General features: G+C 38.2%; 1 protein-coding gene across 1 annotated transcript in view; it reads left to right on the forward strand.

The window, feature by feature from the left end:
* The window catches only part of LOC130234359 (adhesion G protein-coupled receptor L2), a 254,267-nt gene that overhangs the window by 198,876 nt on the left and 28,687 nt on the right, over nt 1-26,704 (forward strand). Inside the window, 4 exon segments of the mRNA XM_056464612.1 lie at nt 52-228; nt 7,650-7,859; nt 7,984-8,204; nt 10,322-10,388. Coding sequence (XP_056320587.1) covers nt 52-228; nt 7,650-7,859; nt 7,984-8,204; nt 10,322-10,388 — 675 coding nt within the window.

Below are 26,704 nucleotides of genomic sequence, written 5' to 3' on the forward strand. Positions count from 1 at the left end.
AACATGCAAAGAATAGTCATAATAACCCTACATTTGTTTTGTATTTGTCAGACGGAGAACTACTTTAACCCAAACTGCTCGTTTTGGAACTATTCAGAGCGGAGCATGTCCGGATACTGGTCCACGCAAGGCTGCAAACTCTTATCCACAAACAAAACACACACCACCTGTTCCTGCAGTCACCTGACCAACTTCGCAATCCTGATGGTGCATCGAGATTTACATGCGGTGAGTGTCAGATCCCTGAATTCATGTCAAAAGAGAAGTCAAAATTATTCGCCCTCTTATGATTTTTGTTTGCTTTTTCAAATATTTCCCAAATTATGTTGAACAGATTCAGGAATTTTTCACTGTATGTATACAATGACTTGCCTAATTAGACCTAACTTTACCCTAATTAACCGGCCACTTTATTAGGTACACCTTACTAGTGCCAGGTTGGACCTCTTTTGCCTTCAGAGCTGCTTTAATCCTTCAACAAACTACTGGAAAATTCCTTAGAGATTTTGCTCCATATTGACATGATAGCATCACACAGTTGCTGCAGATTTGTCAGCTGCACATCCATGATGTGAATCTCCCGTTCCACCACATCCTAAAGGTGCTCTATTGGATTGAGATCTGCTGACTGTGGAGGCCATTTAAGTACAGTGAACTCATTGTCATGTTCAAGAAACCAGTGAGATGATTCACTCTTTATGACATGATGTTATCCTGCTGGAAGTAGCCATCAGAAAATGGGTAAACTGTGGTCATAAAGGGATGGACATGGTCAGCAACAATACTCAGGTAGGCTGTGGCGTTGACACAATGCTCAATTGGTACTAATGGGGCCAAAGTGTGGCAAGAAAATCTCCCCCACACCATTACACCACCACCACCAGCCTGAACTGTTGATACAAGGCAGGATGGATCCATGCTTTCATGTTGTTGATGCCAAATTCTGACCCTACCACTGATTTCCCAGTCTGTTGTGATTGGTCGACTGCGTTCAGCGTGGGACCGAGAGAAATGTCCACCACGGCTATGAAGTAGCAGCCAGAGAGTATGTGTGAACTCAATGCAGGAATGCAATTAAGTAACGCAGTTAAACACATTGAGTGAGTTTTTCCCTAAAACAAGCAAAAAAAGAATGGGGTAAGCAAAATAATCTTGATTTTTACTTTTGCTGACCCCATTGGCAGATTGTTTAGCTTGTTTTATGTTAAAACTCACTTTATTTTGTTGTATTGTTTCTTAAAACAAGACGATATGTATTGCATGTCTAGAAAGGGATTCGCGATTTAAGACTTGGACTAAAAACAAGACATATAATCGAAGTAAGAAAAGCATTTTTTGTAGAGCCAGGTAAAAGCCTGGATGCTGGTTGCTTGTGGACATAAACAACACATAAGTACAACAGATAAGAACGGATATTGTGTCTGACCTCAGCATCAACAGTACTTGCCTCTCAGGAAAGACAGGGCACCGGCCCAAATTGGAGGCACCAAAGTTTGAGCCACCCTCTCTTTCTGGCCAATTACCTTGTGCAAAGTCACCCTTAGACGGGTCAGCGAGCTGGAGTGATTGATTAGCTCACACATGAGGAATTGGCTTGGCTTACCCAGATGTCTCAGCAGGATAGGACTATATGGAAACAGGGCCCTTTCACAACCAATTACTGGACTTATGGAGGAATACAGTGTGAAAGCATTGGGCAGACATAATATCTATGTGACTGAGATCCCAAGATAGCATTGAGACAGAGCACATCACAAGACTAACAGCACAATCCAGCACTGAAAGTCAACCCTTTCATTCCGGGATATTGTAGACAACACTGGAAGATAGAGATTTGGATTATAAACAAAAGGCATAACTTGAAATGTTGGTGCACCTAGAAGAATTATCCACAATCATTAAATCCAAATCTCAAGTTAATCAAGACTTCTGGATAACATGAGAGGACATTGAGAAGATTAAAATATAATGGTCTACAATTGATGGTCCAGGATGCAAAGTCAACCCTTTCATTCTGGGATATCTTAGGCAAGGTACAAAACGGGAAGAAAATGTTTTGGGTTGCAAACAAAATGCAAAACTAGCAATGGTGGAATTGGTGCACCTCGAAGAAGTGTCTGCAATCATTAAATCCATATCTCAAATCAAGCAAGACTGCTGGATGACATTGAGAAGATGAGATTTACTTGGAAAGACCTGTGGACTACAGTGGGAAATATAATGAGTCGTCTCATTTGTACAACATATGAAGCTGACATGATATCTATGTGACCAAGGTTTCAAGATAGCATTGAGACAGAGCACATTACAAGACTAACAGCACAATCCAGCATTGAAAGTCAACCCTTTCATTCTGGAATATCATAGGCAAGGTACAACACTGGAAGAAAGAGACTTGGGTTAGAAACCAAAGGCATAACTTGCAATGTTGGTGCATCTAGAAGAATTATCCACAATCATTAAATCCATATCTCAAGTCAAGCAAGACTTATGGATGGCATTAGAGGACAGTGAGAAGATGAGAATTATGATGGTCCACAATTGGCGGTCTAGGATTCAAGGTCAAAGCTTTTATTCTGGGATATCTTAGGCAAGGTACAACACTGAAAGAAATCTCCAGTCAAGGAGATATCTCATATCTCCTTCATATCTCCAGTCATATCTCTAGTCATATCTCCAGTCAAGCAAGACTGCTGCATGACATGGAAGAACATTGAGAAGATGAAAAAATGATGGTCTACAATTGATGGTCCAGGATGCAAAGTCAACCCTTTCACTCTGGAATATTATCGGCAAGGTACAACACTGGAATAAAGAGACCTGGGTTAGAAACCAAAGGCATAACTTGCAATGTTGGTGCATCTAGAAGAATTATCCACAATCATTAAATCCATATCTCAAGTCAAGCAAGACTTATGGATGGCATTAGAGGACAGTGAGAAGATGAGAATTATGATGGTCCACAATTGACGGTCTAGGATTCAAGGTCAAAGCTTTTATTCTGGGATATCTTAGGCAAGGTACAACACTGAAAGAAAGAGATTTGGTCAAGAAACAAAAGGCATAACTAGCAATAGTGGAATTGGTGCACCTAGAAGAATTATCCACAATCATTAAATCCATATCTCCAGTGAAGCAAGACTGCTGCATGACATGGGAGAACATTGAGAAGATGAAAAAATGATGGTCTACAATTGATAGTACAGGATACAAAGTCAACCCTTTCATTCTGGAATATTGTAGGCAAGGTACAACACTGGAAGAAAGAGACTTGGGCAAAGAACTAGACATAACTCGCAACGGTGATAGAGTTGGTGCGCTTACAGCATTAGAATTATATATCATCATTGAATCCATATCTCAAGTCAAGCAAGATTTCTGGAGGACACAGAGAAGATGAGAATTATGATGGTCCACAATTGATGGTGCAGGATGCAAGGTCAACCCTTTCATTCTGGTATACCATAGGCCATGTAGAACACCGGAAGAAATAGTTTTGGGTTAGAAAAAAAGGCGTAACTTGCAATGTTGGTGCACCTAGAAGAATTATCCACAATCATTAAATCCATATCTCAAGTCAAGCAAGACTTCTGGATAACATGAGAAAACATTGGGAAGATGAAAATTATGATGGTCCACAATTTATGGTCCAGGATGCAGGGTCAACCCTTTCATTATGGGAAATTGTAGGCAAAGTACAACACTGGAAGAAAGAGACTTGAGCAAAGAACTAGACATAACTCGCAATGGTGATGGAGTTGGTGCGCTTACAGCATTAGAATTATATTGGATCATTGAATCCATATCTCAAGTCAAGCAAGATTTCTGGAGGACACAGAGAAGATGAAAATTATGATGGTCCACAATTGATGGTGCAGGATGCAAGGTCAACCCTTTCATTCTGGGAAATTGTAGGCAAAGTACAACACTGGAAGAAAGATATTTGGGCAAAAAATAAATAAACTACAGGTATAATTTGCAGTGGTGATGGAGTTGGTGCACTTATAAGAGTTATATATAATCATTAAATCCATATCTCAAGTCAAGCAAGACTTCTGGATGACGTGGGAGAACATTGAGAAGATATGATGGTCTACAAATGATGTTCTAAAATATGATGGTCTACAATTGATGGCCCACAATGCAAAGTCATACTGGTAGTTTTGGGTTACAAACAAAATGCATAATTAGCAATAGTGGAGTTGGTGCACCTAGAACAGGGGTCACCAATCACAGTCCTGGAGGGCCAGTGTCCCTGCAGGGTTTAGCTCCAACTTGCTTCAACACACCTGCCTGATTGTTTCAAGAATACCTAGTAAGACCTTGATTAGCTTGTTCAGGTGTGTTTGATTAGGGTTGGAGCTAAAATCTGCAGGACACCGGCCCTCCAGGAACAAGTTTGGTGACCACTGACCTAGAAGAAGTGTCAGCAATCATTAAATCCATATCTCAAGTCAATCTAGACTGGTGGATGGCATAGGGGGACATTGAGAAGATGAAAAATATGGTCTACAATTGATGGTCCAGAATGCAAAGTCAAGCCTTTCATTCTGAGATATCATGGGCAAGGTACAACACTGGAAGGAAGAGATTGTAGCAACAACAAAAAAAAAACTAAAGGTATAACTTGCATTGGTGATGGAGTTGGTAAACTTATAAGACTTATAGATGATCATTGAATCCATATTGCATGGGACAAGATGAGAATTATGATGGTCCCCAATTGATGGTCCAGGATGCAAGGTCAACCCTTTCATTCAGGGATATCGTGGGCAAGATACAACACTGGAAGAAAGAGATTTGATCAAGAAGCAAAAGGCATACCTTGCAATGGTGGAATTGGTACACCTAGTAGAAGCGTCTACAACCATTAAATCCATATCTCAAGTCAAGCAAAACTGCTGGATGACATTGAGATTTACTTGGAAAGACCTGTGGACTACAGTGGGAACTATAATGAGTTGTGTCATCTGCGCAAAATATGAAGTTCTGGATGTTATGTCTTATAATGACCAATCAGCTCTCAGATTTGGAAAATGACTAGCCTTGTGGAGCAATACAGTGTGCAAATTTGGGCTGACATGATATCTCTGTGACTGAGATCCCAAGATAGCATTGAAACAGCTGATGAAGATCGGAATGCCTCATGTCTCATAATAGCCAATCAGCACTCCAATTTCTAAAATGACCACTATATAGAAGTTCCTTTCACAACCAATCAGCCTTATGGAGGAATACAGTGTGAAAACGTTGGGCTGACATGATATCTATGTGACCGAGATCCCAAGATAGCATTGAGACAGAGCACATTACACAGTGCAGCTTTAATTGGAGAATCACTGCCCAAGAGACATCATGTGATCCCATCCAGCAAATCACAGTCTGTTTTGTACAGCATCATATTTAAAGGTGTAAAACATGGCAAGTCAATGGGATGCAATTAGTATATCATGTCACAGCTGTAAACAAAACAGATTTCTTCCTTTGTGAGGGGGTTTTGGCATTACGACGGCTTTGTTTCTGGCCAGATTGTTAAAGTACACATGAAATCGAAACTAACCGTATTCATTTGGTTAGCTCGCATTGCTATTGTCGAACTAAAAAAAAAGAGGTGTGGTTCATGCAGACTTTAAAGAATGCTACAGACATATCCCTTAGGATGAGACAGTGAATGAGAATCCCTAACTTTTTTTTGCATTTTGTGTGCATTTTGTATACATCACACGTTCAGCCAGTGATCTGTGACACCTGAGGCTCACATTAAGTGTGTGTTAAAAAAAGTAAGCTCAGCGTAGTGTTAATCTTTGTGACATGGCAGCCGTGCTCTCGGAGAAACAACTAAACATCAGGAGGGGCCAGTAAATGGAGCCTGCCGCAGAAGAGGGTATATTGTTATTAAATGGTTGAACCCCCTGAAGGACTCAGAGGTGCACAACTAAAGATGAGTCTCAATAAAATCCTTGAACTTTTCTTGAACTTTCTCAACAAGTTAAATCGAATGCGGATCCGCAGGGATGGTCGAATCGAGTTTCACCATCTACAGTTTGTGCCAATTGAACACTGACATTGATGATTTCTATTGTGTGTTTTTTTCTGCTTAAACACTGTTGTCTTGATTAAATAGTCAAATTATTGCATTAAAACATGACTCGTTAAATTGGAATTTTTAAGTTACGTTACTAGACGTTATGCTAAGTTGCATTACATTAAGTTAAATTAAGTTACGCTACAAGACGTTACGTTACAAGGCATTATATTAAGTTATATTAAGTTGTTACGTTATGAAAAGTTATTTGGAACTTACTCATTAAATTAGAATTTTTAAGTTAAGTTACATTACAAGACGTTACGTTACAAGATGTTACGTTAAGTTAGGTTACGTTAAGTTAGCTTACATTAAGTTATGTTAAGTTATTCGTAACTTCCTCATTAAATGTAAATTTTTAAGTTAATTTTATTTAATTACGTTTCATTAAATTAAGTTACAAGATGTTATCTTACAAGATGTTACGTTGAGTACCATTGCGTTAAGTTAAATCAAGTTACAAGATGTTACGTTCCAAGAAGTTGTTACATTACAAGACGTTAAGTTAAGTTAAATTTCTTAAGTTAAATTAAGTTACGAGACGTTAAGTTACATTGTTAAGTTAAGTCAAGTTACAAGACATTACGTTAAGTTTAAATCAAGTTACAAAATGTTACGTTAAGTTACATTACATTAAGTTAAATTAAGTTACAATACATTACGTTACAAGACGTTACATTAAGTTACATTACGTTACGTTAAAATCAAGTAACAAGACGTTATGTTAAGTTACATTACATTCAGTTAAATTAAGTTTCAAGACGTTACGTTACAAGACGTTATGTTAAGTTACATTAAGTTAAATTAAGTTTCAAGACGTTACGTTACAAGACGTTATGTTAAGTTACATTAAGTTAAATTAAGTTTCAAGACGTTACGTTACAAGAAGTTGTTACACAACGTTACGTTAAGTTACATTTACTTAAGTTACATTACTTAAGTTAAATTAAGTTACAAGATGTTACGTTACAAGACATTGTTACATTAAGTTAAATCAAGTTACAAGACGTTACGTTAAGTTTAAATTAAGTTACAAGACGTTATGTTACAAGATGTTACGTTACAAGATGTTAGGTTAAGTTAAATCAAGTTACAAGACGTTACGTTAAGTTGCATTACGTTAAGTTAAATAAAGTTACAAGACGATAAGTTTTTACATTACAAGATGCTACGTTAAGTTTACTTTACGTTACAAGACATTACGTTAAGTTACATTACGTTACGTTAAGTTTACTTTAGCTTAGTTTAGTTAAGTTTATACACTTTATTGTCCCCTTATCAAGTGTAACACATTTCCAAGTTCTCTAGAAAGGTAGCAGATTTCCACATTTGTAGAGTGAGGTTTTTGCGATACACATACAAAATAGACTTGTGTTTGATTTTTACTGCAAGAACTGTCCTCCTAAAAGTCCAATAAAAGTTCCCTCAAACACACTTCAGAAAGAAATGTAAATACATTTTCCCAAAATGGTTGACTTTTACTGGATTTATACTCTTGGATATACAGTATGCTTTATTTATGCATCGCTGACATGGCCTTTAATGCTGCTGTTTGTTTTTCAAGGGTGAGGGAAGCGTTCACGAGCTCCTGCTGACGGTCATCACTCGACTGGGCATCGCCGTTTCTCTTGTCTGCCTAGCCATTAGCATCTTCACCTTCTGCTTCTTCCGAGGCCTTCAGAGTGACCGCAATACAATCCACAAAAACCTCTGCATCAACCTCTTCATCGCAGAGCTGCTCTTTCTCGTGGGCGTCAACATGACAGAGCCTCTGGTGGGTACTCTTTTATTTTAATTAATTCATTCATTTACTTTTTTTGGGGGGATAAATGAAGTTCTTCTAAAGCAAATCTGCACTTGTTTGGTAGTCTAAACTCCTCTGGTTTCTTTGCGTTCAGATCGTGTGCTCGGTGATTGCTGGAGTCCTGCATTTCTTTTTCCTCGCTGCATTTTCCTGGATGTGTTTGGAGGGAGTTCAGCTGTTCCTCATGCTCGTGGAGGTCTTTGAGAGCGAATTCTCCAGACGCAAATACTATTACGCATCAGGCTACCTGTTCCCCTGTGTGGTGGTGGGCATTTCAGCTGCCATCGACTACAAGAGCTACGGGACCAAAAAAGCGTGAGTAATGTTTGTGTTCCCATCTCAATATTGAACTGTGGCTTCAAATCTTGCAGCGATAATTCATCCAAAAATGAAATATGCTCTCCATCGTGTGGTTTATGAATTGAATTTCTTTCTTTTCTCCAAATGGTTAGGACAAAATCACTCCTTTTAACAAGATTTTACCATGTTTGGACACGGTATTGCATTGTATATTATAAAAATGAATTAAAACTTATTAAGATTGAAATTTATGCATTAACTTAAAGGGATAGTTCACCCAAAACTGATAATTAACTCACTCTCAAGTGGTTGCAATTCATTTAGAAGTTTCTTTCTTCTGTTGAACACAAAAGAAGATATTTTGAAGAATGTTGAAAACCTGTAACCATTGACCTCTATTGTAGGAAAAACAAATACTATTGAAGTCAAGGGTTTTCAGAAATGTTTAAAATATCTTTTCTTTTTTGTGTGTTCGACAGAAGAAAGAAAGTCAGGTTCGGAACAAGTGAAGGGAGAGTAAACGATGACGAATGTTCAATTTTTTGGAGTGAATCGTCCCTTTAAATCTTGATATGTTTTTGTCTATTATGACATCTGTCCAGATAGTTAGGACAAAAACACTCCATTAAACATGGAAAAGCATTTTCATTCTATATCGCCGTTTCATAATGCACTAATATACACTCACTGGCCACTTTATTAGGTACACCTTACTAGTACTGGGTTGGACCCTCTTTTGCCTTCAGAACTGCCTTAATCCTTCATGGAAGAGATTCAACAAGGTACTGGAAATATTCCTCAGAGATTTTGCTCCATATTGACATGATAGCATCACGCAGTTGCTGCAGATTTGTCAGCTGCACATCCATGATGCCAATCTCCCGTTCCACCACATCCCAAAGGTGCTCTATTGGATTGAGATCTGCTGACTGTGGAGGCCATTTGAGTACGGTGAACTCATTGTCATGTTCAAGAAATCAGTCTGAGATGATTCGCGCTTTATGACATGGTGCGTTATCCTGCTGGAAGTAGCCATCAGAAGATGGAGACACTGTGGTCATAAAGGGATGGACATGGTCAGCAGCAATACTCAGGTAGGCTGTGGTGTTGACACGATGCTCAATTGGTACTAATGAACTCAAAGTGTGCCAAGAAAATCTCCCCCACACCATTACACCAGCACCAGCAACCTGAACCGCTGATACAAGGCAGGATGGATCCATGCTTTCATTGTTGACGCCAAATTGTGAGCCGAGCATCCGAATGTGGCAGCAGAAATGGAGACTCATCAGACCAGGCAACGTTTCTCCAATCTTCTACTGTCCAGTTTTGGTGAGCCTGTGTGAATTGTAGCCTCAGTTTCCTGTTCTTAGCTGACAGGAGTGGCACCCGGTGTGGTCTTCTGCTGCTGTAGCCCATCCGCCTCAAGGTTGGACGTGTTGTGTGTTCAGAGATGCTCTTCTGCAGACCTCGGTTGTAACGAGTGCTTATTTGAGTTACTGTTGCCTTTCTAACAGCTGGAACCAGTCTGGCCATTCTCCTCTGACCTCTGGCATCAACAAGGCATTTGCATCCACAGAACTGCCGCTCACTGGATATTTCCTCTTTGTCGGACCATTCTCTGTAAACCCTAGAGATGGTTGTCCCAGTAGATCAGCAGTTTCTGAAATACTCAGAGCAGCCCGTCTGGCACCAACAACCATGCCATGTTCAAAATCAATTAAATCCCCTTTCTTCTCCATTCTGTTGCTCGCTTTGAACTGCAGCAGATCATCTTATCCATGTCTGCATGCATTGAGTTGCTGCCATGTGATTGGCTGTTTATAAATTTGTGTTAACGAGCAGTTAGACAGGTGTACCTAATAAAGTGGCCGGTGAGTGTAATGCAGCCTCATTCTCCAACTTATGTTTTAACTCATCAGTGTGTTAGAGACAGTAGACGGGTCAGATAATGGAGAAATCCTAAAATGTGGACACTTGGTGTGCCTCAAGGAATAGTATTGGGAGCCATTCATTTAGTAGCAATTCATTCTTTCCAATGAGGAAGGTTGTCACTCTTCAAACTTTGCTGCATGTGTTTAAGTAATTGCTTTCACAGTAGACATTTCTCTTCTTTTCCTCCTCATTTCCAGCTGTTGGTTGAGGGTCGACAATCACTTCATTTGGAGTTTCATCGGCCCTGTTACCTTCATCATTTTGGTAAGTTTTGCACTCAAATAAGTTTTCCTTTATTTGAAGAAACGTTCAAATTACTTGCATCAGTGAAGTCAGGATTATTATATTTTGTTCAGCACATTTCTAATCATAATAGTTTTAATAACTCATCTCTAATCACTGATTTCTTTTCTCTTTGCCATGATGACAGCACATAATATTAGACTACCGATATTCTTCAAGACACTAGTATACAGCTTAAAGTGACATTTAAAGGCTTAACTAGGTTAATTAGGGTAAAGTTATGGTAATTAGGCAAGTCATTGTTTAACAGTGGTTTATTCTGGAGACAATCCAAAACTAATATTGCTGAAGGGGGCTAATAATATTGACCTTAAAATGGCTTTAAATTAATTAAGAACTGCTTTTCTTCTAGCCGAAATAAAACAAATAAGACTTTCTCCAGAGGAAATAATATTATCAGAAATACTGTGAAAATTCCTGAATCTGTTCAACATCATTCGGGAAATATTTGGGGGGGAAATCACTGTAGGGAGAATAATTTTGACTGGCTGTACTATTATTTACCTCATCTGCTCACACTTTTGCTGTAGTTTTGTCGATTTGTGGTGCATAATTTAACTTTACTAAAGTAACCCTGATCACCTTTATGATCTGGTTCATGTCTGTTTGGTTTTGGCTGATCTGAAGTCTCCAGGAACAGAATTAGACATTCCTGCAGTATTTGGTTTAGTTTATAAGATTGTAAGGTCATGCTTTCCTGAAAATATAAATGGAGAGTTTAGATTTGCAATACACAAAGTTCTCAATGCAACCTCAAATCTTTTTGGATATCAAGCACCGCACAGATGGATTTGGGGATTTTCTTGTGTTGTTTTCTGCGGATCCTCTAATTCTTGGTCATTTTTGGGTCGTTGACTGTTTTCAGAGACCATTTTTAAGGATGTTTGATTAGATTCAAGTCTAGTGTTCTGTCGATTTGTTTTACCTTTTAACTTTGTTTGTCCTACTTCCCATGTTAAAAGTATGTAGCGTGTCTTGATGGCGAAATTTATTACCCATCAGATTGTGCTACCAGCCCAAATTTTGAAGTGATGTGATGCTGTTGAAGTCAGAATTATCAGCCCTCTCGTATATTTTTCCCCAATTTCTGTTTAACGGAGAGAAGATTTCTTCAGCACATTTCTAATCATAATAGTTTTAATAACTCATTTCTAATAACTGATTTCTTTTCTCTTTGTCATGATGACAGTAAATAATATTAGACTAGATATTCTTCAAGACACTTTTATACAGCTTAAAGTGACATTTAAAGGCTTAATTAGGTTAATTTGGGTAAAGTTAGGGTAATTAGGCAAGTCATTGTATAACAGTGGTTTATTCTGGAGACAATCCAAAACTAATATTGCTGAAGGGGGCTAATATTATTGACCTTAAAATGGCTTTAAAACAATTAAGAACTGCTTTTCTTCTAGCCGAAGCAAAACAAAATAGACTTTCTCCAGAAGAAAAAATATTATAGGAAATACTGTGAGAAATTCCTTGCTCTGATAAACATCATTTTGGCTGATCTGAAGTTTATTTTATTTTATTTTATTTTATTTTATTTTATTTTATTTTATTTTATTTTATTTTACTTTACTTTACTTTATTTTATTCATCTGTCCAGTCTGCCGTTGTGCCCTGCTCAGTGTCGTTTCTGCATCTCCTGAACATCTGCTCTGCTCTTTTATGTTATCGTGCTCCTTTTCTCCCCCAGTTGCTCAGTATTTCTGGGCGGACAGCAATACAAAGACTGATGTTCACTTCAAATCACTTCACTTTCATTTAAGAATTACGGAGGCCACTGTGTTCTTGTGTTCACTGTGGAAACTTGCACCAGATGTTTTGTTTTTAGTTAGAAATTCTCCAGGACTTTGCCTCACCCTTGAAAGATCTACCTTTGTTCTCATTGCTTCTCTCTCTCTCTCTCTCTCTCTCTCTCTCTCTCTCTCTCTCTCTCTCTCTCTCTCTCACAAAACAAAATAACTTAAATGGCAGTTAATCAACTTCTTAGGAACAACAGATACTAACTTGACTTCTAGTTGATCATTTGGTATCAGAAGTGGCTCATATGAAAGGTAAAGGCCTCTAGATGACGCTTATTTGACCACAATAAAATATGATCATGTCTTGATTTCATTAGGACAGTAAGGTCTGACTTTGCCTGGACTAAAGTCTGCTCACTGAACCTTCAATAATGTCCAGTATAGAATATGTGCTCATGCTGCAGTGGAAACAGAATGAATATTGTGTCTGACTCCATCATGAGCTTGGAGGACTGCATCCATACATCTCTGCAATGACTCAAATCACTGATTAATAAAGTCATCTGGAATGGCAAAGAAAGCCTTCTTGCAGGACTCCCAGAGTTCATCAAGATTCTTTGTGTTCATCTTCAACGCCTCCTCCTTCATCTTACCCCAGACATGCTCAATAATGTTCATATCTGGTGACTGGGCTGGCCAATCCTGGAGCACCTTGACCTTCTTTGCTTTCAGGAGCTTTGATGTGGAGGCTGAAGTATGAGAAGGAGCGCTATCCTGCTGGAGAATTGTCCCTCTCCTGTGGTTTGTAATGTAATGGGCAGCACAAATGTCTTGATACCTCAGGCTGTTGATGTTGATCATCCACTCTGCAGATCTCTCGCACGCCCCCATACTGAATGTAACCCCAAACCATGATTTTTCCTTCACCAAACTTGACTGATTTCTCTGAGAATCTTTGCTTCATGCTGGTTCCAGTAGGTCTTCTGCAGTATTTGTGATGATTGATGCAGATCAACAGATGATTCAGCAGAAAAAATCCACCTTCTGACACTTTTCCAAATGATCAACTAGAACTCAAGTTATTATTTGTTGCTCTTACAACTGAGTTCCACGACTAGACTTTTTGTCATTTTGCTGGTTTTAAAGCATTTGTTAGAGGTCCAGGCAGGATTATAATAGATTGTAAGTATTACAAGGTCATAAATGATGTTGAAACCTTTAAACAACAGTGCAAGGAGAGTTGTGTTTTGATTTGCTGTGGAGTTAATTCTACTGTGAAATGAAAAAATTATGTAAAAACAGCAAAGCTTTAAAAAATCTCTATCTGTCTCTCTCTCTATCATCTGCAAGACGTTATACAAACAAATGTGTCTCTTCTCACTGTAATCATCTCCAAACAGTAGGATTTTTGCAGATCTGCACACTAAATAAGTAAAGTGTAGATCAGGGGTCACCATTCTCGGTCCAGGAGGGCCGGTGTCCCTGCAGGGTTTAGCTCCAACTTGCCTCAACACACCTGCCTGAGTGTTTCAGGTATACCTAGTAAGACCTTGATTAGCTTGTTCAGGTGTGTTTGATTACGGTTGGAGCTAAAATCTGCAGGACACCGGCCCTCCAGGAACAAGTTTGGTGACACTGGTGTAGAAAAAGCACGTTTTTAAGTGGCAAAGCTATGAGTATTTCTCTATTGACAAGATGTTAAATGCGTCTCTGGTGTCCCTAGAGCAGCGTTTCCCAACCCCGTTCCTGAAGGCACACCAACAGTCCACATTTTCAACCTTTCCCTAATCAAACACACCTGAATCAACTTATCATAACATCAGAAGAGACTCCAACACCTTAATGACCCAAGTTAATGGGTCAGATAACAGAGACATGCAAAATATGTACTGTTGGTGTGCCTCCAGGAACAGGGATGGGAAACACTGCCCTAGAGTGTGTGTGTGTGAAGTTTCAGCTCAAGAAACATACAAATAATGTTTCTAGCTCTCTGAAACTGACCCTTTTAGGCTTTGATCCTAACTGTGGTGCTTTAGTGACTGTCGCTTTAAATGCAAATGAGATTGTGCTCTCTTCAAAAGAGGGCGGAGCTATGAATGCCTGTGTGTCAGCATAGTAGCAGATTCACAAACAATTCTAACCTCCTATGCTAATGAGGGAGAGATGGTCACTAGTGGGCGGAGCTTTCCCCCATCCGATGACACGTACAAAGGGAGAATGTCAATCAAAGTGTTTCTGCAGGCTGTTTTTATCAAGTCTGATTATAATAAATAGAATAATTCATCTTTACAATTAGAGGCTGGATATATTCACACACTGCTGACACACAACTGTGTTTAAACCCCTTATAACAGTGATTTTTGCAATAATAGGTGCCCTGATCTACAGTATTACCACACACTTTGTTAGCATGACGTATTTATTTACTGTAAGTTTATCAAGAGGCTCATTAGTTTCACAGTCTTTTTAAAGTTGCAAGCATGCTAAATGGTTGAAATCTGGCATCATTACCAGGGTAATTGTAGCTGATGAGAATGTCGTTTTCACTCTTAAAGTATGGCACAAGCAATGAAAAATGAAATCCAGGCATTCCTCCAAAAATAGATTGCCTTGAGATGCTGTGATAGCGAAGTGTGCAGACGGGGCTGTTTAGTTTATACATGCGCATAGTTTAAATGTGCATACAAGAACAAGAAACGGTCACAGCTCACACACACGTATACCTTCTGTGTCGGAGAGATCACGCTCTGCATCGCATATCTAGGTCATGCTGTAGTCTATAACCAAAAGTCTTGTTGGATCATTTAACTTCACGTTTGTTCACCGTGACGTGATATTCTCCAGAGATTCTCATTAGCATGATATTTGGCTTTTTTTTTAGTTAGCTTGTTATTTTCAGTGCTGATTCTCAGCTCTTGTCGACAGAGGAAGAAATAAAATAACTGTTTTATGAACCATTTTCAGCCTGATCTCACGAGAAAATGTAAGTATTTTACGTTTTGTCAGTTTAGTGGCTAATTCGTACAATTTCGTAGAGTTCAGTCGTACGAAATTGTACGATTTTAAAAAGGAGGCATGGCACATAACCCCACCGCTAAACCCAACCGTCATTGGGGGATGAGTAAATCGTACTAACTTGATTGAATTAGATTGTACGAGTTCATACAAAGTAGCCACTAAATCAAAACGTTACGAATTGCCGTGAGATTGTGTTGGCATTTTACAAGATGACAATACTAATTATGTTTAGTAAATTAGTGATTCTCGTTTGTTTTATTTAGTTTAATTTTATTTTATTTTCATTCATTCATTTATTTTCCTTCGGCTTACTCCGTTTATTCAACAGCGGAATGAACTGCCAACTATTCCAGCATGTGTTTTACACAGTCGATGCCCTTCTAGCTGCAACCAAGTACTGGGAAACACCCATACACTCTCATTCACAAACACACTCATACACTACGGACAATTTAGTTCATCAATTCCCCTATAGCGCAAACACGGGGAGAACATGCAAACTCCACACAGAAGTGACAACAGGACCTGCCGGGACTCGAACCAGTGAGCTTCTTTCTGTGAGGCGACAGTGCTAACCACTGAGCCACCGTGCCACTCCCTTTTTATTTAGTTTCGTTTTCTTTTCGTTTTCTTTTTTGTTTTAATATTATTTATTATTTAAATTTTTATATATTGTTTTGTTTTTATTTTTATTTATTTAATTTGGTTTTATTATATTTTATTTTATCTTGTTTTGTTTTATTTTTTGTTCATATATTATTTTATTTTATTTATTTTGTTTTGTTTAATACAATTTAATTTATTTATTTACATTTTATCTTGTTTTGTTTTGTTTGTATTTTATTTTATTTTGTTTTGTTTTGATTGTATTTTATTTTTGTTTTGTTTTATGTTTATATTTTATTGTGATTTTAAAGTCTGCAAAGAGTCTCATTAGCATGATATTTGGCTTTTTTTAGTTGTAGTTTTAGTTTTCTGTGTGTTATTTAGAGCTGAAACATCAGAGACTTGTTTTACATTTTGAAAAAAAGGGACATAATAGGTCCCGCTTTAAAACATGGGGCCCTATCATACACCCGGCGCAATAAGGCGCAAGACTTGGCGCAATTTGTTGCTATTTTAAGACCAATGCAAGTGTAATTTTCACGTTTCACGTCATGTTGTTTAAATAGCAAATGCATTTGCGCCACTTTGTGGACTGATGGGTGTGCTGGTTTATAAAGGAGGTGTGTTAAGGCGCATTGTTGGTGCGTTGCTATTTTGAGAGACTGAAAAAGACCGCACCATTGACCATCTAAAAGCTACTCTAAAGTCCAGCAAAGAGTGTGACGGAGTGTTACACATTGCTGAATACACACAGGATGAACCAAAATACACAAATATCTTTACAGATAAAAACAATTAGAGGATTAAAATGATCCAGAAATGATGATTTTCTACATCAATATAAACACCACTGCCTCCATGCCTTCTTCACCTCGAGGGGCTTTTCAGTTTATTCATGACGATCTGCATCTGTATAATGTGATTATTATTAGCAGTATTATTGATTATATGCAGATTAATATTTGTTTAATAAACACAAGATTAGATTTGTCCAGCTGTGGGGTTTTGGAGACGTCTGCATCACCATATGAGGCATCAGAACAGGACGTGTGTTTGGATATAACTCAGTGTTTTGACCACACTTCATTATTATTGTTCATTTATTCCTTTGCTGGAGATTAGAACTGAATTTAGAAATAGTTTTATTCAAATCTTTGTGCTTAACACTGAATGGAGGAGGCTCTTTCTCCTCGCGCTGCAGATGCTCTGTTTAACTGTTTTCTCGCTAGTGAAGCATTCAGTTTTTACACTTACAAATTCCACCATGTAAATTGTAAATGCACCATGGCTCGTAAAATGACTCTTAGAGGGAATGTGAGACGAGACTCTGATTGGTTTAATGCACGTTATGCTCAGAACACACCCAGAACTCATTAAGAGAAGAAGCACAACCCTGTTAGACCATGCACCCTGGCGCAAACCATATTTTTCCGTCCTTAAAATAGCAAAAGTGGATTCGGACACGCTCTTAATGCTTTTGTGCCATGCGCTTTAGACTTTGCGCCTAGATCATTAAAATAGAGCTCAAAGTCACCATAGATTAAGAGGATTATAAATGTAGAGTTTTAGATGAAGCACAAATGAACAGAGTTTTTCACTCTCATAACGTTAGTCCAGTTTTGAATCTGCCACTATGCTGACACACAGGCATTTGTAGCCCCGCCCTCTTTTAAAAAGAGCACAATCTTATTTGAATTTAAAGCGACAGTCACCATAATGACACACTCAAAGCCTAAAAGGGTCTGTTTTAGTTGTAAAACAGGATCTGTGTATTATTTTGAGCTGAAATTTCACTCTCTCTAGGGACATCAGAGACTTATTTTACATCTTGTAAAAATAAAGTGACATAATCGGTCTCCCTTTGAAACATGGATTTTTACTGTGACATTTTCATGACGATTCTGAATTTGATTCTCTCCTCAACCTTTACATCCTAAAATATTAATATATGCAGATGAAAGCCAATGAATATGCTCAGTCAAGCAGCACGCCCCACTCTGAACACAAGCTGGTTTATATTAGACTGCTGCCGGTGGCTCTATTTTTGGGGAATGGAGGAGGACGGAGAGCCGAGGTGCTTCTTTTCTGCCTCGTCACATCTGTGTCATTGCTCCAGCTGTGTTCAATGCAAACCAAAATGGAGACAAGCGACTCCTGGTGGCACAACAGAAAGTACACATGAAATCAGAGCAAACCTTGTTGATTTCGTCAGCTCACATGGCTAGTTTTGTGCTGAACAATTCATCATTAAGAATTAAGAAAAATAGTTTGCCCTTGTGGCAGCACGGTGGCGCAGTGGGTAACACAATCTCTTCAGAGCAAGAAGGTCGCTGGTTCGAGCACCAGCTGGGTCAGTTGGTTTATCTATCTACCTATCTACCTATCTATCTATCTATCTATCTATCTATCTATCTATCTATCTATCTATCTATCTATCTATCTATCTATCTATCTATCTATCTATCTATCTATCTATCTATCCACCCACCCATCCGTTTATCCGTCGGTCCGTCTGTCTATCTGTCCATCCATCCATCCATCCATCCATCCATCTGTCTATCCGTCTGTCTGTCTGTCTATCCATCCATCCATCTATATATCCATCCATCTATACATCCATCCTTCCATCCATCCATCCATCCGTCCATCTATATATCCATCCAACCGTCCATCGATCCATCCGTTCATCTATCTTACCATCTATCTGTCCATCCATCCATCCATCCATCCACCCACCCGTCTATTCGTTGGTCTGTCTGTCTGTCTGTCTATCCATCCATCCATCTATATATCCATCCATCTATCCGTCCATCCATCCGTCCATCCATCAGTCCATCCATCCATCCATCCATCTATCCATCTATATATCTATCTATCTATCTATCCACCCACTCACCCATCCGTTTATCCGTCGGTCCGTCTGTCTATCTGTCCATCCATCCATCCATCCATCCATCCATCTGTCTATCCGTCTGTCTGTCTATCCATCCATCCATCTATATATCCATCCATCCATTCATCCATCCATCTATACATCCATCCTTCCCTCCATCCATCCATCCGTCCATCTATCTGTCCATCCATCCATCCATCCATCTATCCATACTTCCATCCATCCATCCATCCATCCATCCATCCATCCACCCACCCGTCTATCTGTCGGTCTGTCTATCCATCCATCCATCCATCCATCTATATATCCATCCATCTGTCTATCCGTCCATCCATCCATCCATCTATCTATCCATCTATATATAAAATTCCATCTATCTATCCATCCGTCCATCCATCTATCCATCCATCTATCTATCTGTCCATCCAACCATCCACCCATCCATATATCCGTCCGTCCGTCCATCGATCCATCCGTTCATCTATCTTACCATCTATCTCTCCATCCATCCATCTATCTCTCTATCCATCCATCCATTTGTCCATCCGTCTGTCCATCCGTCCGTCCATATTAAAGATGAACAATTCTCTGCAGGAATAGATCAATTATTCCATTATTTAATACCACTAGATTGATCAGATATTGATCTACAGTTCAATGAAAAAATGTCAAAGTTGATGATTTACAGACAGAGTGAACTTGTGAGTTTATTAAAGTACATCAATGTTTCACTTTCAAACTCTAGACTAGTTTTCCCCAGTGTTTCTCAGATATGCAGTCATGCTTTTCCATAAAACAGATGATTTATGTAGATTTATGCTCAAAGAGGGGATGGGTGACATAGTTATAAAACAATCAGTAAATAAAAACAGTAATATGATCACTTTAATGCTGAAATTAATCATTCAGCGCCCAGATGTTATTCATTTGCACTGAAATATCAGGTGGGAGTGCAGATGAATGGTTGTTTATGTGTAATGATGCAATGGTAATATTGTAAATAAACTACGTGCATTTATTCAATACAATGCATAGCACAACATGCATTCAGTACATTTGTTGAGATGTGGAAAACCATGTTTCTTTTAACATAACAGATTATTCACATACAATAATTAACTGAGCAATTCATAATGGAAAAATAGTTTGTACTGGAGCTCAAATCAACACAGCGTGTGGTTTGTAAAGCCAAGTGAGCAATGAGTTTGATTGCACAGGAATGCCTAGTGAAATGTTTACCTTGTACAGTATTTTCTGAAAGAAAATTAATTAAATAAGGTATGCTGCTGAATGTAAGTCAGTCTGGGTCGAAAAGGCATAGAGAGGAAAACGTTGAATAAAATAGAATATTTACATGCATATTAAACACTGTAAACCTTGGTTTTAGTTTCCCTAGTTCAACTGTAACATAAAAAAATTCTGAATATATAAATGATATTGTTATATATAATATTTATTTATACATATTTGTTTACATTTTTAAATATATAAATAAATATACATTTAAATAAGTGAATGAATTGAAAATAAATATTAAACATGTCACAAAGGAGCTGTTGATTGGAATTGAAGCAGATTTTGGCAAGAATTGTCAATGACGTCACATGCATTGCTCAGGTGTGAGTTTCTCACAGACTTTAACAGAGTCTTGTTGGTTCTGTGGGTCTCATGTGTCAAATTTGAGCAAATCAAATATCAAAATATTCTATTTTATATATTTTACATTGGATTCGCATCAGGTGATTGGCTGGGCCATTCTACAGCTTGATTTTCTTTCTCTGAAAGCATCTGAGAGTCTCCTTGGCTGTGTTTTGGATCATTATCTTGCTGAAATGTCCACCCTGGTTTCATCTTCATCCTCCTGCTAATGTAGATGTTGGACTGAAGCAGCTGATGTTCATTTACACTGAGGAAGAGCAGAGGGTTGCTGAAGAACTACTGAGAGATTTCAGCTGCTGTCTGGGCTTTCACTGCCGAACTACACCTCGCTTTCTTCATGTGTTCAATACTTTTTCCTTGTGTCATTTCATGACACATAACTTCATTTATAAACTAAATAATATTGTTTTCTTTGCATATATATGGATTTCTTTGGGTGTTATCAACATCTGGTGGAAATTTCAAGTCAACAGCACCTTTAGAAATATGTTTTCTGAGAAAAATGGTGACATGTTCAATACTTATTTTCCTCGCTGTATGTATATGATATTCATTATAAATGATATAAATTATAATAAATAAATGAAATCTTATAGAGGCCAGACCTGACTAAATGTGTGTGGAGAGATAAACAGAAAACAAATCAAACTTTTCTGTGCAAGTGTTAATTATACAGTATATTAGCGACGAGTCTAATTTGCGCTTAATTAGTTTGTGTTGTGTTGCCGTGACCAATATTCACCTTCATTTGCCAAACTTGCAAAACAATAAAGCTAATTATTAAGTCGCTGAGGCATGTTTTGGGTGATTAAAGGGAGAAAAAAAGACATTTTTTGGATAATAAGGTGTTCTGGAAAAAAATTAGACAGTAGTGTGAGCTAAAATAGTCAATGTTATGAATTATAAATGCATAGCAACACAGTAGGAATTAAATGTCATAAAATATATACGATTTTATGTATATATTTTTTATAGAAATCTATTTTTTTATAGTTTTAATTAATTTTTTCTCCTGGCTTACTGAAGAATTGCACGTTATTTTGCATGTTACTCGTTATTTAAAAAAAGTTTACACTGCAAACAATACTGTCAGGCATATTTATGAAAAGAAACACGTGCAGACAAATTTCAAGACCTTATTTAGGAATCACACTTTGGCACGTCAACAGTCATTAACCCCTTCGGACCCTGTGTCCATTACAATGGACATCACATGTGAGCCCATGTTTTCGTGGTTTAATCTAATTTAAAGCCTGCAGTCCATGAGAGTGGACGACTGTCATCCAATCAAATGGCGGTAAGGCTCGGCATGTTGAAAAAATCCACTGCACTGAAAAGCCGCATGGCATTACTTCACTCCAGACACAAGCCACATTTACAATGTTTTCATTCAGATTTATTGATATGTTATGCCAATAATTCATAGACTGTATGTAAATAAAGAGGGCTTGCACTTAATAATTAAACTTTTTTAATCTTTGGTAGCGTTGCAAGCTTTAAGATCAGGATTTTTTTCAAACATGTCTGTCCATTAGGATGGACAATGGGTTTAAAATCTGTTACTGGAAGTAAATCTCCAGTAATGCTGATTGAACCTTTTTACATAAAAAAAAAATATTATATATATATATATATATTGATGGATTAATTCTTTGCTGAAACAGCATATTTCATATGCAGAATATACAGATCTTGAAGTTCTTGAGCATATAGCTGATGGAAATATCTCAGATGTGGAGTGATGAGGAACATCAAATTGGCGATCTATACAACACATAAATAAAAGTGCAATCTATACAACAAAACCCTCAAAATTAAAGTAAAATGTTGCAATGTTAATGTTTGGGATTTTTGAAAATAAATTTCAAGATTATTCCAGCAATCATGTATGTTTTTTTTGTACTTTATGTTAGTATAATGTTCGGGAAGTACATCTGTTCTGACCTGATGTCCATTAAAAAATCTATATTCTTAAAGGTGCAGTATGTACGTTTGACACCCAGTGGTTGAATTAGGTATTGCATTCCTGGATCAAAACAAACGCAAGCGCAGGTTGCCAGATTGAGGAGCGAGCCTGACTTGAGTCGTGTTCTAAATTAAAGCAACAGCACTCGATAGGGGGAATATTTTCCATTTAAAGGGAGGTTTTGTTCTAACCAACACCTCGAAATGATATATTAGAAATGGCTTCTGTTTCTCACTGGTGAACAACAGGATAAACTGATCAGCTCAGGTACACCTCATGTGCTTCATTCAGTGTTAATTGCTAATAATGTGAGTTTGAATGCCATTTTATATGACATTTATTGCCATACTACTGAAAGCAGCAGCAGATAGTTGACCTCAGATCGTGAAAATAAATAAACCGTCTGAAATTGAACTTTAGAACTGTGAAATAATGCAAACCAACACATATCAGTGATTCAGCATCTACATTTAATCATGTTGAAGAGTTTTAGTATGTATTAATTAGATTATAAACCTTACCATTTCGCTGAAGTGCAGTGAGTGCACTATTCTGTGCTTCTGAATGGCTGTATTAAAAAAATTTATCGTATTTCGTTCGGTGCAAACAGCCAAATTGCTCATCACTGCTTATCTCTTCATGTAGCATGTTTTTAGGACACAGGGTTACAGTGTAACCTGCTCACCTAATGTTTACGCTCGTAATATTTTCAGTCACTGATGCTTACTTTCAGAGCCTTTCTGAGTGAGTGAATGAATGAATGAATGAATACACCATTTTCCAGCAAGGCAACCAGGAGTGCTGAAATATAATTGGCTAAACTGCCATTGGGTGGGTTTAGTGACCAAAACAAAAACATTTCCAAAGCAGAATATCTGACTTCAGCATTGTTTTTCAGATAAACAAGAATGTTCACTGAGCATGTTTCTAAATATCTGCAAACATATTATGGTGTTTTTATGCTTTGTAACTTACATACAGCACCTTTAACAGGTGTTACATTTTTATTACCATATTTTGGTCTCATTTAAGGAGCCTCAAGAACTGTGAAAACATACTTTTACATGTTTCAGAAACTTAAACATACTGTTAATTATCATTTTAAATGCTTTATAACAACCTACTGATGCGTATCCCTAATTTAACAAGCATAACTTTGGGTTTTAATATTGCATTAGTAAACTGTAGACCATTTTGAGCAGGGGTGGGCAAACTCGGTCCTGGAGGGCCGGTGTCCTGCACAGTTTAGCTCCAACTCTAATCAAACACACCTGCTTATAGATTTCTAGTGATCTTGCAGATACTGATTAGCTTGTTCAGGTGTGTTTGATTAGTGTTGGAGCTAAACTGTGCAGGACACCGGCCCTCCAGGACCGAGTTTGCCCACCCGTGATTTTGAGGGGTGTAAACAATAACAATGGTCTCCACGTACTTCCTGTTTTGCATTTTTATTTTCCATAGCTTCTGAGAATCTAAAAAGGTCCACATATTGATAGTTTGATCAATTATGATTATTTAACACAATATGATATGATATGATATGATATGATAAGATATGATTGAATTGCCTCTTGTTATAGTTATGAAATAGTTTGACAACAAGCAGGAAATGTTCATAGGCCAATGACATCACCACATTAAAATAGTCTATAGTTAATAAATGCTGTTTGGTAATTATATTAAATAACTGAACCTATAGTGTAACCTATATATGTGATAATAATAATAATTCCTTACATTTATATAGCGCTTTTCTGGACACTCAAAGCGCTTAACACATTTATGGGGGGAATCAGACTGCACACCACACACCAGCTAATTGGTGATGAAGCCAATTATGATATGGGGATGGTTAGGAGGTAATGACCACAGAGAATCATCCGAAAGATGGTGTTCACTGAGCAGCTATAGAGTACCGATCAATATACTGAGTCCCTATCAATTAGGACCCACACACAGAACGCAGGTTAAGCGCCCCCTGCTGGTCTCACTAACACCACTTCAGGAGCTTTCCCATGTGGTCTCCCATTCAGGTACCAACCGGCCACAGTCGTGCTTGGCTTCAGTGAGCGACCATGTGAAAGTTGCAGAGGGCTAGCTGCCGGCTATGTTGCGCTGAATGAACATTATTTCATCCGTATTTTTTGCGCATGTTACTTTTAAAAGCATTTAAGTATACTCGTGCTCTTAATACGCTTTGTATGCATATTAAAGGACTCGTGTAAAGTGAATGCGAGGCAGGCACACACAGAGCAGACGCCTCGTCTTTGACCCGCATAAAGAGAGAACGATTTCAACAAATCATCCGCCATTGATTAGATTTTGTTTTCCCTCAGAACCACTCGTTCTCTTTCTTTCTCTCACTCTTTCTTTCTTTGTCTCTTGTGTGTTTGAGATGCTGATGCTCTGCTCTGTGTTTGAAAGGCGCTGATATATGGAGCTCAGTTCTTCAGTGTTCGCATGTGGTGTGTGTTGATGATCCACAGAGGGAGGAATTCAGCAACTTTACATTCAAAAGGCTTATTCCTTAGCTCTCTCTCTCTCTCTCTGTGTGTGTGTGTGTGTGTGTGTGCGTGTGTGTGTGTGTGCGTGTGTGTGTGTGTGTGCGTGTGTGTGTGTGTGTGTGTGTGTGTGTGTGTGGGTGTTGAAGAAATAAAGCAGATGTGTTTTCTTCCTTCCTCTTTTGTTCAGAGCTGTAATGTGGTCGTAATTGTTCTCCGCTCACTTTGTGTAATGTAGATTTTCACAGTTTGGATTTTAGTCAAACACAATAAACAATGTGAACAGACGCACACAGACACACACAAGCACTTACAGTTGAAGTCAGAATTATTCGCCCTCCTGTAAAATATTTCCCAAATGATGTTGAAAAGGTCCAGGAATTTTTCACAGTATTTCCTATAATATTTTTTCTTCTGAAGAAAGTCTTATTTGTTTTATTTTGGCTAGAATGAAAGGCGTTTAAAAAATTTTTTTAAACCATTTATTCGTCAATATTATTAGCCCCCTTAAGCCCCAATAATTCCTGTTGCACGTTTGTAAAATAGACGATTTTTATTGTATGAATTATATTGACTTCTCATTTCTTAAAAATATAAATATTGGCAAATGTCATATTTTTTATTTTATATAAAATGACAACACTTGGGTGACACGGTGGCTCAGTGGTTAGCACTGTGGCCTCACAGTTTAAAGGTCGCTGGTTCGAGTCCCAGCTGGGTCAGTTGGTATTTCTGTGTGGAGTTTGCATGTTCTCCCCGTGTTGGCGTGGGTTTCCTCCGGGTGCTCCGGTTTCCCCCACAGTCCAAACATGAGCTATAGGGGAATTGGATGAACTAAATTGGCCTTAGTGTGTGTGTGTGTGTGTGTGTGTGTGTGTGTGTGTGTGTGTGTGTGTGTGTGTGTGTGTGTGTGTGTGTGCGTGTGTGTGTGTGTGTGAGAGAGAGAATGTGTGTATGGGTGTTTCCCAGTACTGGGTTGCAGCTGGAAGGGTATCCACTGCATAAAACATATGCTGGAATAGTTGGTGGTTCATTCCGCTGTGGCAACCTCTGATAAATAAGGCACTAAGCCAAAGGAAAATGAATGAATGAATGAATGAAGAAAATGTCATCTTATTTACTCCTTTTTTTATTCAAACACAAAACAATAAATCTAGAGAAACATTCATTCATTCATTCATTTTCTTTCCAGCTTAGTCCCTTTATTAATCTGGGGTCGCCACAGCGGAATGAACCGCCAACTTATCCAGAATATGTTCTATGTGGGGGAAACCAGAGCACCCGGAGGAAACACACGCCAACACGGGGAGAACATGCAAACTCCATACAGAAATGCCAACTGACCCAACCGAGGCTCGAACCAGCAACCTTTTTGCTGTGAGGCAATTGTGCTACCCACTGCGCCACCGTGACGCCCTAGAGAAACATAATTTTAAAATATCTTGTAATTATAAACCATAGTCTTATATAATAAACTGCAGTCTTTTAACACGTCTCCCTCAATTCCTGTCGCACATTTTTAAAATAGCCGATGCTGTTTTTCGGGCCTCATTTTTTTGGATCCCTGAAGTATGTTTCTTTAAGAGGTCTTCTCTGGTCAGCCTGAATTACATTCCCATGTTCAGGGCGGTTTATAAAAACACACACTCCTGCCAGGAACCCACATTTCCAGAGCCAGAGTTATGACTTACACTAGTCTGAGAAGGCGCCTACTCGCAGTTCCTCTCCCATAATCTTACAGATCAAAAAATCAGGAACAAATGGTAGCTCTTTATTTTGTGGGTGATAGTTTGTGTTTTTGAGAAAAATGAACATTCTCACAGACTTCTGTTGTGGCTCGAGTCACGTCCTGTTTTCATTATCAAGATAAGACTTTAATGCTGATGTAA

Source organism: Danio aesculapii, chromosome 2 (genome assembly GCF_903798145.1).
Source record: "Danio aesculapii chromosome 2, fDanAes4.1, whole genome shotgun sequence".
Lineage (NCBI taxonomy): Eukaryota > Metazoa > Chordata > Actinopteri > Cypriniformes > Danionidae > Danio > Danio aesculapii.